Raw genomic sequence first — 17,670 nt, forward strand, 5'->3', positions numbered from 1 at the left:
TTTCTGTGAAGTTACAGCATGTTTTGCCATATCTGACAAAATCAAGTCATCTGCACTAAAAGTGCACTGCCTTTCCCCCATATCCATCCAAACCAAACTGTGCATTGTCAGCACAAGTACTGTACTTTGGTTATGATACAAAGTATGTGCATTCAGCTTATGCATTCGACATGTAAGTGGTAAAATCATGGTATCATTTTTCGAAGGAGACAGAAAAATTAAATTTCAAACCTTGTGTGTATATATTTTGGCAATCACACGTCTACATTTCCACACTGGCGATTACGCATTAGATCATTCTACACAAGTATGGAATGTGCATGGAACGTTTATTAAAATGTTGCATATGTAATATACTGCCTGCCATACATTTCATCACCACCTGTTCTGTTTCTCGCGCTCCTGTCATGTCTAGTCAACAACTTCAGTGATCCACCATTAGTGAACTACCCTGTAATACAGTGAACTGACGGCTTATGGTCATAAACTCATCATTGGACTTGATGAGTAGCAAGGATCTTATGTTACTAGTTGTGAGATGATGTTAGTACAAGGCACAACACATTAATTAATCAGTTGCATTCTGGAAACCAGTAAGACAGATCATACTTGTTCTCCTGTCAGCCCTTGTCCTCTAACACCTTCCTCATGTGATGAAGGAATTCATAGCAGATTTCAATTTAAATGTAAATTGACTTCTTGAAGTGAGATGGCACTTGTACTGATATGGACAGCAGAGGGCAGCATTCATTTGTCATCTCTCCATGAGGGGGCTCTCCTTGCTGCTCTGGGTGGCTGACAGGCAGGCATCTGCAAACTCCACAAAGATGGGCTCCTGCATGGCGCCCTCTATGGCCTTGACCTTATCCTCTGCCTGATCCAAGTGTATGATCATCTCCCTCAGGTGGCGGTTCTGTAAGAGGGACTTCAAAGCGTCGGACTTTCCTGTAATACCATGGACGAGACACAGACCGTAGATTGCATTAGGGTATACAAGCATTAGAAATGAGCACTTAAACTTTTCTGCTCAACAGATCCCTTCAGCAACAATTTATATAAGCATCGGTTAAATAGCCTAGCTGTTCATGAAGTTCGCGAATTTCTTCAATTCGGATCTCGTCTGAAGAAAAAATGTATATCAAGACAATCTACTGAATATGAGGTATGTTGTACACTCTTGGCCATTCATATGTATATGGGTTAATCAAAAACCTTTGACAAATCATTTTCTGATGTCTTAGACTGCTTATTAAGAAAATAACAAAAGATACCCTTTTCACTTAACAATGCATATATACACATGAGTGTATACATGCTGTTCCAATCTTTCTCCCAGTAAAAACAAAAAACTAATCTAAAAGAAGAGGTGCTCAATCATTCCATATGCAATCATAATCCACAGTTCTAAAGAGAGAGCTCTCATGATCATATTACAGACATGGGATCATGGAGTAACATAGAGAGATGAAGATACTGACCTAGACTTTGGAGTTGCCATGGTTTCAGGCGATCGGCATCAGCCTCTGGGTCACTGTCCTCACTTGACACTTCTCCATCCTCTGTGATGCATAAAGCGGTCACAAAAATCACAACATTCAGAAAGGCAGCATACTACGAGCTGTGCAGTTTTATTTTTTCATAACGGAGGGATGAGATGCTACAAGTTCACACTAAATTGCAGATAAAGGCTTGGTTTCATTGAAATGCTGCCTGCAGCAATGGCAGATTCAGGGAGGACCACAGGGCGCACCCCCCCCCCCCCTTTAATTTTATAAACGCGCCCCCTCTGTTTATGGAATTCATGGATCCGCCCCTGTTTTAGGTTCTTCATTTTGGTAATTGTACATGTATACTTCTATGCTTACAAAGGGATTACTTGGTCAATGATCGTTCTGCATACAGTTACTACTGTATCCGGGCAATTACCAAGAGAGGGCAATTACCCCCCGCTAAATATTGGTTAGTGGTAAGGTTAGGTTAGGGTTAGGTTTAGGGTTAGGATTAGGTTCAGGATAGGATAAGGATTTGGGCCAGGGGACGGGTCCAGGGTGATTACCCAGGGGGTAACTGCCCTAGACACAATATACCTCTCTCTCTGCTGGAATCTGTGGAATGCTCCTTCCCGGCAGGTTTCGCATGCCCCTCTTCTTTCTTGGCACAGGAATCTGCGATAGAATGAGTACATTGCAGACCAGTAAATAGGATGTAGCCCAGCTCATTAAAATATATAATATAAGGGAATTATATCTGGACAATTTAACAGTCTAAATACAATGTATGGTTTCTGAGAGACAATTTCACACACTTAGGACACATTTACACACTGAAGAGATTTCTTTGTGGGAGCATAGAAAGTTAAATTAGAAATAAAGGCTAAAATCTGTAACAAGGACAGCTTTCGATCAATCAAAATCAGAGTACCATGATTCATGTTTGACATGGACATGTGTTCTAAACGAGAATGTAGCACACATAGATTTCACAATCGAATTACTTGTATCACAGGTTATGAGTAAAAAGAAAAGTGTAAGCACAGGGTGTGATCATGAGTATTACTTTACCTTCTGCTTTGTGGTGCTTGTAGCATGTTACTGAACAGCTGTAATGGAAATAAAAAGTCAAAACACAAGGACTGAGTGAGTGACCACAATCCACAGGAACTACATGTATATCGTATATAAAAATCCTCTAGTCTTGAACATCCGTAATCCTCTTACTTTAGTTGCAACGGGTGCTACACTGGCAAGTTGGTGAAATGTGACAGGATAAATAAATGTCAAACTAATTCTTTCACTTCTCCTCAAGTGCAAACTGCAAAGCCCAGGGTAACACACACACACACACACACACATACACAAATCACTGCAAGCTGTGCTCACATTCACATCTCTGATGTTAACTAGATATCTATGTCTTTGACTGAAAGAATGGCCTGTATCTGGTCGTCGGGAAAATGTTCCGCGGAGACTGCGTCTGGATTCACGGATCCCCTCCTTATACAGACCGAAGTCAATGATGCTGGCTCTTGTGTGGATGCGCTGCCAGCGGTCGTGCACAGATCAAACATTACGATAAACCAAATTTCAGACAGCTTTTTTACATTCAAACAAGTTTGACATGACACATTATTCAGCAATATTTGGGGTAAATTTCTCACATTGTGCAATAGAAATACTCACAGTAAACTACGTTAACGCAGAAATTTTTTCCATATCGCAACATCGCCGCTCGCTAGCAGTGCAAGTCACCATTTTGAATCTGTAAGCCGATCACATGCGAGGTACATGTTTAAATTAAAAAAAAAAAACATGTAGAAACTACCTCGCATGTGATTGGCTATTAAATGGATTCATAATCTATATATTGAAGAGCTGTTATGACCGTATCGACGGGCTGGTAGTTGCATATTTAATCATGAAAATTCTACCAAAATGTTGGATATCCTGGTGAGTGCAATGAATACTTGAAACGTTGATTTTGCTATACAAGTTTAAATTTGCCAATCTAGGGCTGTGAATTACACCCAATCGAGAAGGGTGAGGTACCTCACCCAATTCTCCGTAGAGACAGTGGTTAGGAGCTTCCACACAGCGATGTATACTACCAACTTCTGTCTGTCTACCGAGGAGAGCGATAACGTCAACAACAAAAAAAGACTCCTCCAGACAGACGGATCTTTCTGTCTATCTATGTCTGTAAGTATGACACATACACTGACTGTATCTCTATTGAGTATTGTTTTACAGAAATTATACATCAAGATAGGCCTTTCACAGTTTTATTATAGGCATTATTGACTCATTTCTTCGGTGATTCAAATGACTGTGACTGTACGGCTAAAGTAAAGGGAATTTGACAAATTGAAGACGTCATCAATGATCAATTGAATATTATGGCAATATGGGTCCTTTTAAACTTCTTGGCTTTAGTGTGCACCCCGTGCTCTAACTAGGTCTATACATTTTACTGTCATTGCACTGCCGTATATCGCGTATTAATTTACTCACTACACTATCCGACACATGGGACATCTGTACTTCTGCTGATTCGTCTTGCAAATGGCGCACATACTATCACGGATACCATCCATGTCAATACCAAATACGTTGATTTAAGCAACCGGACTCCAACAGAAATTATGAGGGTGGTGGTGGTGCACCGTCGTGGGGTCAGTTTGACTTCGTTTTAGTGGTGTATTTTCTGATTGATGAGCAACGGAGCTGGGAGTGGTGGCCACATACACCACGACAGGTGTACGTGCATTACTGTACCTGCACCTGGCTCGCTACTACTGGGGGCGCGTGGTACTGGCACAAGAGTTCTGTGGGTACTGGTGCCGTGTGCTACATGCGCGGATATGCGCGATGATGGATGCTTGCTTTCATTGTGTGGGACTTTCCCCATTATGCCAGTGATTCCAGCTTATGGAAAGCTGCCTGATTCATACCATAAGAATCATGCGCCGCACATGTTGTTGCTCCCACTAAATGTACCACATTTCACAAATATGACCGTAACAAAAAAAAAAGGAATAATAGAAATGGAATCAACAGAGTCAGAACAATGTAAAATGCATGAATGTTGAAAGTGTCAAGAATAGCTGTACTAGTAATTAAGCTGTTTATGGAACGCTTGCTGGTTTTAGCTGCACAGCGAGAAGTAAAGGTAGGTCTACGTACAACACATGTGCGGATCGCGTGCGGTTCAAGCTGCCGTACAGTACATCAACATCTCGGGCTGTCAGCTGCGAGGGTCGACGTAGCCAGTGTTGCATCATAATATCAATTTGTCAGCTTTTCTTTTGATCGTGTAGTTACCTTCCAATCGTTGCATCCATTGGAATTCTCATGATGTCTCAAGCATGAAGGAGAAGGAGCCTGGAATTTTTTCCTTAAAACCGTGGCTTTTTGTCGATTGAAATTTTGCAAGAACAGCTGAAGCCTGAAGAAGGAACTCAGTCTGAATTTGATAAGAGAGCAAGCCAGGAAATTCAGTAAGCCAAGGGGCCGGGCAGTTAAGCATTGATTAGCCTTTTTAGGCCTCCTTTTTTTCGTTTATTGTTTTGTTTACAGCTGAATGACAAAAATGGAAAAGGCTGAACTTAAAATACAGTCAAAAGATTCTGAGGCTTAATTGTGCAAAATGAGATTAATTTTGTGATATAAATTTATCTATATTTTGCATTTTTTTTTTGTTAGATTGACTTGAATTAATACAATGACATACAATTACAATTTAAAAAAAAATATTTTTCTTACCTGCTGAGCAGTGTATATATATGGTACCTGAGGATATCCCAACCCTGTCTGGGTAAAATTTATAGCTCAAGAATAGGCCTTGTGTTATAGTAGTAGTGAAGTAACGTCACAACAAACTGATTAAAGAATAAAGAAAGTGTATCAGGATCGAGATACTCTGAGAGACCGGCTGACAAAAGGAGTAGTCGAGTACATGTACTTGTGGTTTTCCCCTTTTTAACCCATTGAGGATATGAGTCGCGAGTATACTCGGGCAAGTGTCTATGGGAAATGCGCGTTGTAGCAAAATCACACCGTCGAACCGGGTTAAAGAAAGTACTGCACCAGTGACCCCATTTCACACTGTATACCGCTACAGTGGCCTTTGGTGGGTTAGGTTTGGAGATCCCTTTGTGATGCAAATAAGGCAGATAATTATCTTTGATAATACATGTCTAGAGATCTAAATGATGTGGATGTCTACATGCCGACCACCTCTCTTTCTCTGTGTTGCAAACATGCAGGAAAAATACCATCTTGAAGTTTAATCAGAGGATTGTTGGAGTCATATCAGAGATCAAGTATGCAGCCAGCACTGCAGCAGAGGCTATTATGGATGAGCTCACCCCAGATTTGCTGCAGTATTCTCAAACATGTTGTGAGACTTGGACCTGGCAGGCTCTTTGCGTCACATTGCAGTTTCACCCAAAATGTGAAACCATCCCGCAGCTGTGCTTTATTACTCGCCAGTACTGGTAGGAGGTGCTCATTTCCTCCGAGGAACTGGCCGGTAAATCATTCTGGAAATATGAGGCTATCGTCTTGGACTGGTGGTGAGGGAACATCGAGGATTGCAGCACTTGCCAAGAGGTTAAAGTCATCAGATGCTTGGCTGGAGAAGCCGGTCGTCTTCAGGAGCACGGTGCCGTCGCCAAGCAACAAGCTGAGGCCAGACAGGAGTGGCAAGAAGGTGTCTAAGGTGCCGAGGCCGAGGACCAAGAAGCCGTCCCGGTTTATTGATGGAGTCGCAAAGGTGTGCACACTTATTCCCCCATGTGTTTTGATTTGTTTTTGTTTTATTATTGTTCTTTCAACAGGTGCTAAGCTCTTGTTTGGATGCACTGGGCAAGTGAGGTCAATTTTTTTTAAACAGATTTTGATGATTTTTTTTCAGCTCTTTGGATAGTTCAGTTCAGTTCAGTTTTTATTTGTGCATTTCAAAATCAATACAAATCAACAAATCAACAAGATACTTACATAGTCATTTACACAGCTAATATTCGTTACGTTTGGATCTTACATACATTTTCTTTTTTTTTTTTTTCAAGAACGAATATCATATATGAAAGGAAGCAATAGGAAATGATAAAAATGAAATGCAGGGGACCATCATCATAAGCTAAGCTTGACGAGGATGATGGTCCCAGGTAAAGAGATACATAAAGAAAATCTTGCCACTCACTGAGTGGGGGGTAATTGTGCAATGGGCTCAACGAAGAGATACATAAAGAAAATCTTGCCACTCACTGAGTGGGAAGTAATTGTGCGAAGGGCGTGCGGTGCAGTGCGGTGTGCATTGTTCATTGTTCATTGTTCATAGTTCATTCAGTTTGAGAGAAAAGGGAAACATACCAGAAGACCCGGACATCTATTTTCATAATTGATCACCGTGAAATCCTGACATGGTGTGCTGAGCACAGATTTCCAGATTTTTACATTTTACACTTTATTACCAACAACTTACCATGGTAACAGTGGGAAAAAAGGCCAGCCACCAAAAAAAAGAAAAATAATTAAAAAATGCAGGTACATGTAGGTACAGTTTGAGTCAAGCATGTGTCTTGAGAAAATTAAGCATTCATACACAGTGTGTTATATCAAATCACCATTTTAATATGCTTCATTGAAAACAAACACATATTGTCTGACTTTTCAACTCTTGTGGGCATATCTTTTCAATAAATATGAAATCTGCTTTTGCAAAGTAAAATTGTCTGTATTTGCAATATGTGTAACTTTGACGTTTTCATATTAAAGGCTTTATCATGATAGTGAAGTGGCAAGACATATCCACCAAAGCATTATGATGCGATCATAATGTTGTAGCAAAAGGTCATATGTGGATCTGATTCCACTTTGATTCATGCTGTCATGCTTGCCTTGTTTCCAGGATGCCTACCTGTGCACTGCCTTCTCCACTGCTGAGGAATACAACATAGAACATCTAAGTTTTGACCTACAGCTGCAGGGAAACAAGTTTTGCACAGTTGAAATGCCTCAAGGTAATTGAGTAACATGCAGTCAACCTTGCACAAGTCAAAAAATTTGCTCAGTCAAATGAAAATTGTACCCTTGATTGATACAAGTGTGTGTTAATTGTATTATAAAGTCAAAGGATTTGCTCCGATTCCTTTGGATTCAACTTTCTCTTAATATGTGAGCTTAACTGTGTATAGAAAGGTGACACAGCATTTGCTTCTGCAGCAATTGCTCCGGTCTTATTTTCTCCAAGGTCTTAGGGTTAGGGTTGTGATAGGGTTTAAAGCTTAGCTTGATATGAGGATTAGGATTAGGATCAGGGTTATGTTTGTGGGTTGAATTTATGTTTCGCCCAGCGTGTAAAGTTGTATTTCATGGGAGCGGTTGTCGCAGAGGCAAATGTCATGGAACTGCATGGAAATGCTGGGTTTGTGGTGTCTCGCACATTGGTAAGTCTTCCACCTTAACATACTTTGGATTTACCTGTAAGTAGATATACAGGCAAAAATGCATATACATTAGCTTGTGTAGACCCTCTAAAATGAAACAGAAAAAGTGCCCTATGTGGGTAGATTGACACTCAACAGACATCTTATTACCTGCACTCAGCTATAGGGGAATAATCTAAAATTCTCATCACAAAAATTTTGTTTGAAAAGTACGATTAGTGAAAAAACTCCTGTCATACTTCCTTGAGGTGCAGCAAAGGACTTTCTGACTTACAATGCACAAGTTTTATATGCATTGATGCAATGTCATTGCACACACCTTTTTCTTAGAGGGGAAACTTGATCATCTGTATCATCGCTTTCTCTATCAGATGCCCATGACGTCCTCCACATACAGCTGTCAGATGAGTTCTACGAGAGCAGGGAGGTCATTGAACCAGGCGAGATGTTCTTTTTCCGGGAGGGTTCTGTTGTGTTCTGGAATGTTCCTGACCCTGTGGTAAGTCTGGAGGTCCTCATTTGCGGGCATTGGTATTAAAATAAACACCAAGATGCTATTCACAAGAAAAAAAGAAGGTTGGACAATTTAGCTTATACCTTGATTGCATGCTAGGATGAGATCATGCTATGAACATGCTACCTAAATGGTACTGCAATTTAACCATAGCTGTTCAAAATTCTGCACATGATGATGTGTCATACCATCAACATGTCTACTTTTCTGCATAAAGTGGTAAAACAGGAATCATTACCAGTGAATAGAGACCGTACTGTGTACCCAAAGACCTCTACATTGCTCTATTAAATTTATTTGTTCGTTTTGTTACAATTTTTTTCAGATAAAGGAAGTGATGCGAATATTGGGGAGACACCAGCATCAACCTTACGAAGTGGCCCTCGTTAACTGGGAGAATGAGCAGATGACTTACAGCTACCATGAGTGAGCACCTTCCATTTTTCTGTGTAGTGAAGTCTCAAATGTCCCTGTGGGATTAAATGGCACATGTGTCAAAGACAGTACATAATCTGCCCTGAACAGTGCAGGCAATAGTAACGAGCAGTAGAGGGTACTAGTATACATTTTTTAAAAGCAGCAACGAAGTTGCCTGGGAGGTTTAGCTATTTGACATTGGTAGGAGGAGGAATGTCATTGAGGGTCTGGGGAGGGGGAGGAACAGAGAGCCAGATGAGTTGATATATTCACACACTTCAAGGAGAGGAGGAATCAAAATGGGAAAGGTGAAAGTTGGAAGATTTGTCACCAAATAGGAGGGTAAAGACTGGAGCATAGAATAGGGCAGTCACAAATTGTCCGAGATTTTGAAGGGACGTCTTTGATATCCTCAAGCGACACATTGTCCATCAATAAGAATTGTCAGGAAACATGTATTTATGTAACCTTGTGTGCAATTAAAAGATTGAATGGAATGTCATTTGGTAGTCATTTGGTCTATAGCATTGACTACATAAAAAGTTGAGTCATCAACCCAAGCATGGACGTGTCAAATAGAGAAGGGAGTCAGTAAACAGAATGAACTGGATCTTGAATATATTGGTCAAGAATATGCTTTGTAATCTGTGGACAAAACTGTTGTGCAATATTTTCAAGTGCATCATGCTCAACATATATTTCTTTACTCAAAGTGTAACAAGGTTATTCATAGCTCTATGTACAAACGTTGGTCAAGTAAAAAATGATGTGAGGCATTTTTTATCATGAAAGAGCAACTCTTTTATGCAGTTACCATATGTTTCTTTGTTATTATACCCCCATCCACACATAGTGTGTATGGGGTATATAGCAATCATTGTTATTAACTTTTCTCTCTGTCTCTCTCACTAATTCTCTCTGTGTGACATTGTTTTTATGAAGACAGAAGACCAACCTGATAAAGAGCAAGATAATGCTGGATGCTTCAAGGTCACAGAACGAAACGGCGTTGGAAAAGTTTGCCTTCTCAAATGCTATGACGCTCTCAGGTCTGTGACCTCTCCTGTTCAAATTAATTCAATGAACTGCCTGCTTCATTTGTGTACTCAATCAAATGAAAAATGAAAAAATGAAGATGGGTATGATATATGGTGCATTTATCATTTTGAATATAATGACACAACATTTGCTCCTGTGACAAACGTTTGCTCCAGTATTATTTTCTTCAAGGATGTAGGATTAAGGTTAGGGTTGTGATAGGGTTTTAGGTTTAGTGTGATGTGAGGATTATGATTAAGGTTAGGGTTATGTTTGTGGGTAGAATTTATGTTTGGCTGAGCAGGTATATTATTTCAATGGAGCAACTGTTGCAGGAGCAAATGTCATGGAACCAATATTAGTGATTTGAATAACTTATGTAGTACCTATGACCAAAATGTTTCGAAGCACTTTACAACTCGCAAGAATAACAAACATATAAATCAACTATGTGTATACATGTTTTATCATTTTTTCAGCCTCCCTATTTTTTTCTTCCCCTTGCTGACTGAAATTGTCATGTTAAGCCTTGTTCAAACTATTCACATTTTCAGCTACCTATGGCAGTGTCTTTCAAACCAAACCTTACTTAGGTTGTGTCCAGACAAAGTAGTAAAATTGATCTGAACTTTCTGTCATGAAAATACAAATGGCTTATGATCCATCAGTAACCATTTATCAATGTATTGATATGTTGTCTGAAGTCTGCAAAATATTTTGTCGAATTATCAGAATTTATCTTTGCTTCTGTCTTCAAATGCAGTGAAATTGGCAATTTGGGAATATGCACTGGACAAATTTGTAGCATCAATTGAGAACATACCAGAGGCAAGTATCTAAATGCATTGCACTCAAATTCATTTTTTCTTCATCATTTTCTTTTTTACTTGTTCTGTTTTTTCTCCTTTGCCCATTCCCTCACTGACTTTCCATCTCTGTCACACACACACACACACACACACACACACACACACACACACTCTCTACTGTAAAAGTGGAAATTTTCGCGGTGTTGAAATTTTCGCACATTTCGCGCAACCAGAAGCTAGCGCGAAAATAAAAACTCGCGAATATTTTTGCGTGTCGTATGTTCCAGTAGCTGATGAGTGATGTCTTTATTCCACGGAATTAAAAACACGCGAAACTCTTCTTACCCAGCCAAGCGCGAAAAATTAGTCGCGCGAAAATATCCACTTTTACAGTATCTATCTCTCTTAATATGTCACTTTCAATTGTCTTGACAGATTGTGCTGCTTGATGAGTTAACTCATGACTGATTTTATGCCTTCATATGCTGTGGGTCATTTCAGCTCATCACAGTTATAATGATTCTTGAAAACCACAATGTCAAATCTCAAAATATTTTGAGACTGAAATTCAGACAGGTGACAGTGAAGTTGTAAAACTGGAATTTTTATGTAAGTATGAAATCCCTTTAAAAAATTTTTTTTTATTAAGCCAAGCCACATATTTTGCTGTTTTCCTAGCTTTGATTTTTCTGACTGTATCAGGATAGTGTCGTGACAGTTCACATATTGAATTACCTTCACCACGTTCTCAGGCCGTTCTCATTTGAAGAATTGTCAAAAAATAAAAAGAGGATCAGATGTGTAACATGTCATCATGGCTCTGTGATTTGTCCTTTTTTTTTAATTGGTTGCCAGAACATGAAGCTGGGCAAAGGAGTGAAGCTGTCCAGGGAGGAGGTGATGAAGAAGACTGGAGAGCTCTTTGCCCTCCGCCACCGTATCAACCTCTCCTCAGACCTCCTCATCTCGCCGGACTTCTACTGGGACCGGGAGGAGCTGGAGATGGTGTACAACAAGATGTGTCAGTTCCTCAGCATCTCCCGGAGGACCAATGTGAGCATACTAGGCTAACTCAGTTTCTTATATTGTAAAGGGTGCGTTTGAGCGCTATAAAGCGAACCAAAATGAACTAAACTAAAGTGTATCGTACTGTGCCAGTTTTGGAGCGTTCGAGCACTCTATTGAGAAAGCGTACCTCATGAGTTATTTTTAGAAGAGGTCACACATTTTGTAGCAAAAGGGTCAATCTCCTGGCACGCTTGAACTACTTACAGATGTCCCGAACAAAGAGAATGATGTCTTTCCATTATGACGTAGGCGCATGATACGCGCATTCTCACATGCGAACTTTTGGTACGCTTTTGGTACCCTTTTGGAACACACCTGGAAGTGGTCCACTTTTGGCTCAGTACAGTATGGTACAATACACTTTAAGAGCATTCGAGAGCTCCTCTGACACAGGTACGGTACATTACAGTTTGCTTTAGGAGAGCGCTCGAACACCCCTATAGATTCTATTCCCACTGCTTCTACAGCAAGAGTGTTGAAGGCATTGTGTCCTCAGATCACCTGTGCCTGTTAAACTTGGGTAGGTACCTGCAGAAGGATATTTCCACAAAGAAAAGGAAAAAATAACGGCAGATTCCCTTGTAGCAAACCTTTGCTCATGTGTTTTAGATACAGACCGTGTAGAAAAAGGAGTGTTGTCACGATTCAGGGGGTCCAGAAGTTTTGGCAGTCCAGGGATTGGGGGGAGGGGGAGGGGATGTATTCAAATGGAGGGAAGAAACATCTATGTGTACCCTAAATAATACTGGGTGGGGGCAGAGATCATAACCATGGTCATCTTGTGAACAGGCCAGAAGAATTATAGAATCAATCTTCAGTCTTCATTCCCTTGTGTTGCCCTCCCCGGTCCATCCAGGTCATGAACGAGAAGCTCAACCACTGCACGGAGCTGGTGGAGCTCATGCGGACCCACCTGGAGGAGAAGCACTCCCACCGGCTGGAGTGGATGATCATTGTCCTCATCATGGTGGAGGTGAGTAGTGCTGGTTGCTAGGCAACGGGAATGATGCAGGGAGAGGAGTTATGCTGTCACAATGTCTGAAGCCATAAGTTTTGCCCACTCATGTTAATACTTCTATGAGATTTCATGTTGTAGATGCCTGTTTCACATTTAGACATTATGCCAGCACAGCACATGGCAGAAATCTTTTAGCAGCATCTCATGTCAAAGAAACAAGATATTTGCTTTTTAGCTCACCTGAGCCAAAGGCTCAAGTGAGCTATTGCGATCGCCCTTCGTCCGGCGTCCGTCGTGCGTCATCCGTCGTCCGTCGTCCGTCGTCCGTCGTCCGTCGTCCGTCGTCCGTCGTGCGTCGTGCGTAAACTTTTTACATTTTCATCTTCTTCTTGAAAACCCCAAGACCGATTTTCATCAAACTTGGCAGGTAGCATCCCTAGGGGGTTAGGAACTCAAGTTGTTAAAATGGGTACCATGACCCACCCAGGGGACCCCCAGGGGGGCCCAAACCCCCCAAAATTAAGGAATCTTTAAAAATCTTCTTCTCTAGAACCAGAAGTGATAGAGCTAAGTTAATACTATGAGTTAGTTCATTGATGACTGTAGTTTCAAGTTTGTTCATGGCAGAATCAGGGATGCCCCCCTTGGGACCCAGGGGAGGGGGGTGGGGAGGGGTTCTAATGGGGCCTAAATTGTACATTTTCATCTTCTTCTTGAGAACCCCATGACCCATTTTCACCAAACTTGGCAGGTAGCATCCCTAGGGGGTTAGGAACTCAATTTGTTAAAATGGGCACCATGCCCCACCCAGGGGGCCCCCAGGGGACCCCCAGGGGGCCCAAATCCCCCAAAATTAAGGAATCTTTAAAAATCTTCTTCTCTAGAACCAGAAGTGATGGAGCTAAGTTAATACTATGAGTTAGTACATTGATGACTGCAGTTTCAAGTTTGTTCATGGCAGAATCAGGGGTGCCCCCCTTGGGACCCAGGGGAGGGAGGTGAGGAGGGGTCCTAATGGGGCCTAAATTGTACATTTTTATCTTCTTTTTTAGAACCCCATGACCCATTTTCACCAAACTTGGCAGGTAGCATCCCTAAGGGGTTAGGATCTCAATTTGTTAAAATGGGCACCATGTCCCACCCAGGGGGCCCCCAGGGGGCCCAAACCCCCCAAATGAAGGAATCGTTAAAAATTTTCTCTAGAATCAGAAGTTATACAGCTAAGATAATACTATGAGTGAGTACATTAATGACTGTAGTTTCGAGTTTGTTCATAGGAGATCCAGGGGTGCCCCTCTTGGGGGCAGGGGTGGGGGGGGGGGGGGGGGGGGGTTGGTTAGGAAGGTCCAAATGGGGGCCTGAATCGTACATTGTCATCTTCTTCCTGAAAACCTCATGATAGATTTTCGTCAAACTTGGCAGGTAGCATCCTTAGGGGGTCAGGATCTCAATTTATCAAAATGGGCACCATGCCCCACCCAGAGGGCCCCAGGGGGCCCCCAATTCCCCAAATTAAGGAATCTTTAAAAATTTGGGCCCTTATTGTACATTTTCATCTTCTACTTGAGAATGCGTGGTCAAATTTTGGTAGAGCTGTGAATAATTTAGATTAGTGACTGCGTGAAAGGTGAACTTGCGATACTCAGGTGAGCGCTAGACCCGCGGGTCTCTTGTTTTTCAACATTTCAATTTTTTTTTCTTGATTCTTGCAGTGTTTATGATGGAGCTGTCTTTCTTGTCGATAAAACAAGATTACTAGAATGTGGATGAGAATTCCATAAACCAATGTGTTTATGTGTTAATGTAATTATTGTTGTTTTTTATCATTGCGAAAGACAATTTTTGGACTCTTAAGTTTTTCCGGGAAATACTCTTTTGTCCTTATGTGCCCAAGGGAACCTGTGCTGGATGCTGAAGTTGATTTCTCAGTGCATGTTCCAGATAAACTTTAGGATAGGAAGATAAAAAATGTTTGATAGGGAGTAGAAAAAAAAAGGTGTGTCTTGAAATGCATCCAATCATTGATATGATGGCACGGAAAATGTTATTGATGATGTTTGAATGCTATCCTATACTATAATACTCGAAGTTGTTGTTGTTGTCGCGGCCTTATGTATTTCCTGTTTTATTCCGGCGTTGCTGGTTTCTCTATCTCCTCCCGAGCCGTCGGCTCCGAGCAGCTGCGACCGGTGCCGTCGGCCGCAGGAGAGTATCCTGCATCGAATGGCGCGGGTTTCGTCCCCGCTCAGCCTCCGTGTCGACGTCGAGGACGAAAAAGAAAAATTAATTAGATAGATGCATAATGCATTTTTGTGCGTGACGAAAGAGCCGAGCGTTTTAATATTCACCAATCCTGCGCTGGACTCCTGCTTTCTCGACCGTCCATCTTTTAGCTTGCTGAAACAGTGGGGATACTAAAGATAATGGATGCAGCGAAATCTCTGACATCTTCCGGCGGACGCGCACGCACACACACACACACACACACACACACACACACACAATGTACCTCACAGAACTCTACACACTCTGCACTGTGTGTAGAGTTCTGTGATGTACCTTTGCCTCCGCCTGTTACGTGTATGTATTGACGATGGTTACACGATCGAAGCACTACATCTGCGTGCGCGTGACATGGACTACAAGGGCATTTACGTACAGTTCGCCATTGGCGTCCCCAAATGAAAACAACGAACGTTATTATTTAATTGTATTTTACACAACTGTACTATGCAGCTCAGGTACGTCATTTAGTTTGCTCGCCGTTTGCTCTCAAATCGGGTATCATTGTACGCAGACTGTTTAGGACGGCTAAATATATTTGCCGATCGTGCCCTTCCATATCAGATTACACGCGCAGCTATGTCCATTCGTCTACTGCAGAGCTAGCTGCTGTAAACATACATATTCATAAGATGAGCGGACGTAGGGGAAAACCTCGCTTTGACGACCGCCTATTTTTAAAATTACAAGTGGAAATAAAATGTGTGGTTCTATGGTCTATCAAACCAAGTTTTGGTGATAAAAAAAAAAAAAAAGAGGGAGCAAATGAAGACGAATATAATTATATTCTTCTTAATTCTCCCATAACATGGGAAAATATTGGACAAAAAAAAAATACGATTTCGTGAGACGTCCAGTACTTTACTCCCACGGGTGCCTATTAAACCTGATGACTATGATCTCCCCCTCCCCAAATAACAATGATGATAATATGATAATTATAATAATAATAACAATAATAAGAGCAAATTGTAGGCCTAATATTAATTATGATAATGTACAGTCTGAAGCAGATGAACAGATGGTTCTATGATATATCAAGCCAAGATTTGGTGACTAAAAACAAAGAGGCAGTAAATAAAGATGAACATATTTTATTTTTCTCTCATGACGTGGGGAAAAGAAATACAAAAAAAAAAAAAAACGAGGCCTTGAGACCAGCCCGCGAGTGCCTGCATGGATGCAAGAGCAGGGGGTACTTGATATCAAAGTCATAGTGTTAATATCTCCCCGTTTCGACGGGAATGATCTGTGGGCAGAAATTTCGGGGAATCTCATTTGCGTTTTTGGTAATTTTCCCTGAATGTTTTTGTTTTTTGCCCTGCGGAGGTGGAAATGTGTGTGTGCGTGGGGGGGGGGGGGGGGGGAGGAGTGAGGGAAAACAAGACAACTGTTTGACTTCAACGGGTGCAAATAACCCCTCGAAACTCAAGTTCTATAATAAAAGCAAGTAGTGGCGGGAATGATCCCTACCAATGGACCGGATAGCCGGGCACATACTACAAAAATGGAATATTAAATTTCTGGGAAGGGCGGTCATTTAGAAGACAGCACAATTAACGAAAGAATGAGAAAATTTTTCTTTTTATTTCTTCAATAAACATGTGCAAAATCGTACGATGAGAAAAAAATAAAACCCCTCAGACCCGTGGATTTCCACGGGTGCTGCTAGTTATGACAATAAAGCTGTAGTGTCTTTGAGAGAGAAAATCATTTGATTAATATATTACACCACAAAACATAGGTGTTAAGTCTTCAGGTATGCATTGTCGTATAGAGCAGCTGCTATGAAATCAGACATCTTTCTTTTCTTTTTATTTCTTTTTCTTTCTTTCTTTTTCTCTCTCAGTAGAAATACATGTAAATGGCAGTGATGAAAATGTCACAAATACTGTAAAACTGGATATATACTTATGTATGCAGTATAAATATCATTCTGTTTCCCATGAGCACTCCCAACTGCCAAGGGGAATTCACCTGTGCATTAAATATGTCTTTCATCCCATTTAGGTCCTGTTTGAAATCATCCACTACATCAGGGTGTATCACACGGATGAAGAACCAGCGGGGGAGAGCGGCTCATGACCACTTTGCACCCATGGTAACATTCCTCACGACCCGAAACATTACCTGTGGACGAGAGCAGTGTATACCGACAGCGGTCCGATTGAGCGGGACTGATGTTTAGGGGGAGGATGAAAACATATACAGTGTTTGGTGCTAGGTTAGCTAGCTGCTGATCTCCTCTGTGCAAAATCATCTTTGCAATCTTTGGTTTAGTCATGGACTGGGTAAATATTCTAGTGATTTGAGGGTTATGGTTAAATTCTGTGCCTGCTGTATACCTCTACCTACTATGTGTATTCACTTACACTCCAGAGGAGTACGTGTATATTTGAGTCATGAATTATTTCAGTTGGGACGTGCGTCTTACGTCAGCTCTCTGATAACGTGACTCTCATCTAGTCGCAATGTGTGTTTCGCATGGGATTTTGTAAAGAAATTTTACCATTTGAGACTATAAATTGTCTGCATGGTCATCTATGTTTCTTGTGCAAAAGTTCCAGAACTCATATTTACATGTAACTATCTACCGTTAATGCATGTTCTGTTGATAGTCATGCTAGAGAGGTTTAAG

At 41.2% G+C, this 17,670-nt stretch overlaps 2 protein-coding genes across 2 annotated transcripts; one reads left to right on the forward strand and one right to left on the reverse strand.

The window, feature by feature from the left end:
- Positions 1-474: 474 nt before the first annotated feature.
- On the reverse strand, positions 475-4,227 carry LOC139711923 (zinc finger HIT domain-containing protein 3-like). Its single transcript, XM_071623772.1, has 5 exons — positions 4,008-4,227; positions 2,562-2,599; positions 2,088-2,165; positions 1,479-1,559; positions 475-945 (listed from the first exon to the last, which is right to left on the reverse strand). The coding sequence occupies exons 1-5, from the start codon at positions 4,088-4,090 to the stop codon at positions 755-757; spliced, it is 471 nt and encodes a 156-aa protein (XP_071479873.1). The 5' UTR covers positions 4,091-4,227; the 3' UTR covers positions 475-754.
- A 1,818-nt stretch (positions 4,228-6,045) lies between these two features.
- On the forward strand, positions 6,046-17,153 carry LOC139711381 (required for meiotic nuclear division protein 1 homolog). Its single transcript, XM_071623271.1, has 9 exons — positions 6,046-6,270; positions 7,408-7,519; positions 8,317-8,444; positions 8,785-8,885; positions 9,819-9,925; positions 10,678-10,742; positions 11,579-11,776; positions 12,648-12,764; positions 17,043-17,153. The coding sequence occupies exons 1-9, from the start codon at positions 6,046-6,048 to the stop codon at positions 17,115-17,117; spliced, it is 1,128 nt and encodes a 375-aa protein (XP_071479372.1). The 3' UTR covers positions 17,118-17,153.
- The last annotated feature ends 517 nt before the right edge of the window (positions 17,154-17,670 follow it).

This window comes from Diadema antillarum, unplaced genomic scaffold (assembly GCF_040938485.1).
Source record: "Diadema antillarum isolate AM-2024a unplaced genomic scaffold, OU_Dant_1.0 scf00000040, whole genome shotgun sequence".
Taxonomy (NCBI): Eukaryota; Metazoa; Echinodermata; class Echinoidea; order Diadematoida; family Diadematidae; genus Diadema; species Diadema antillarum.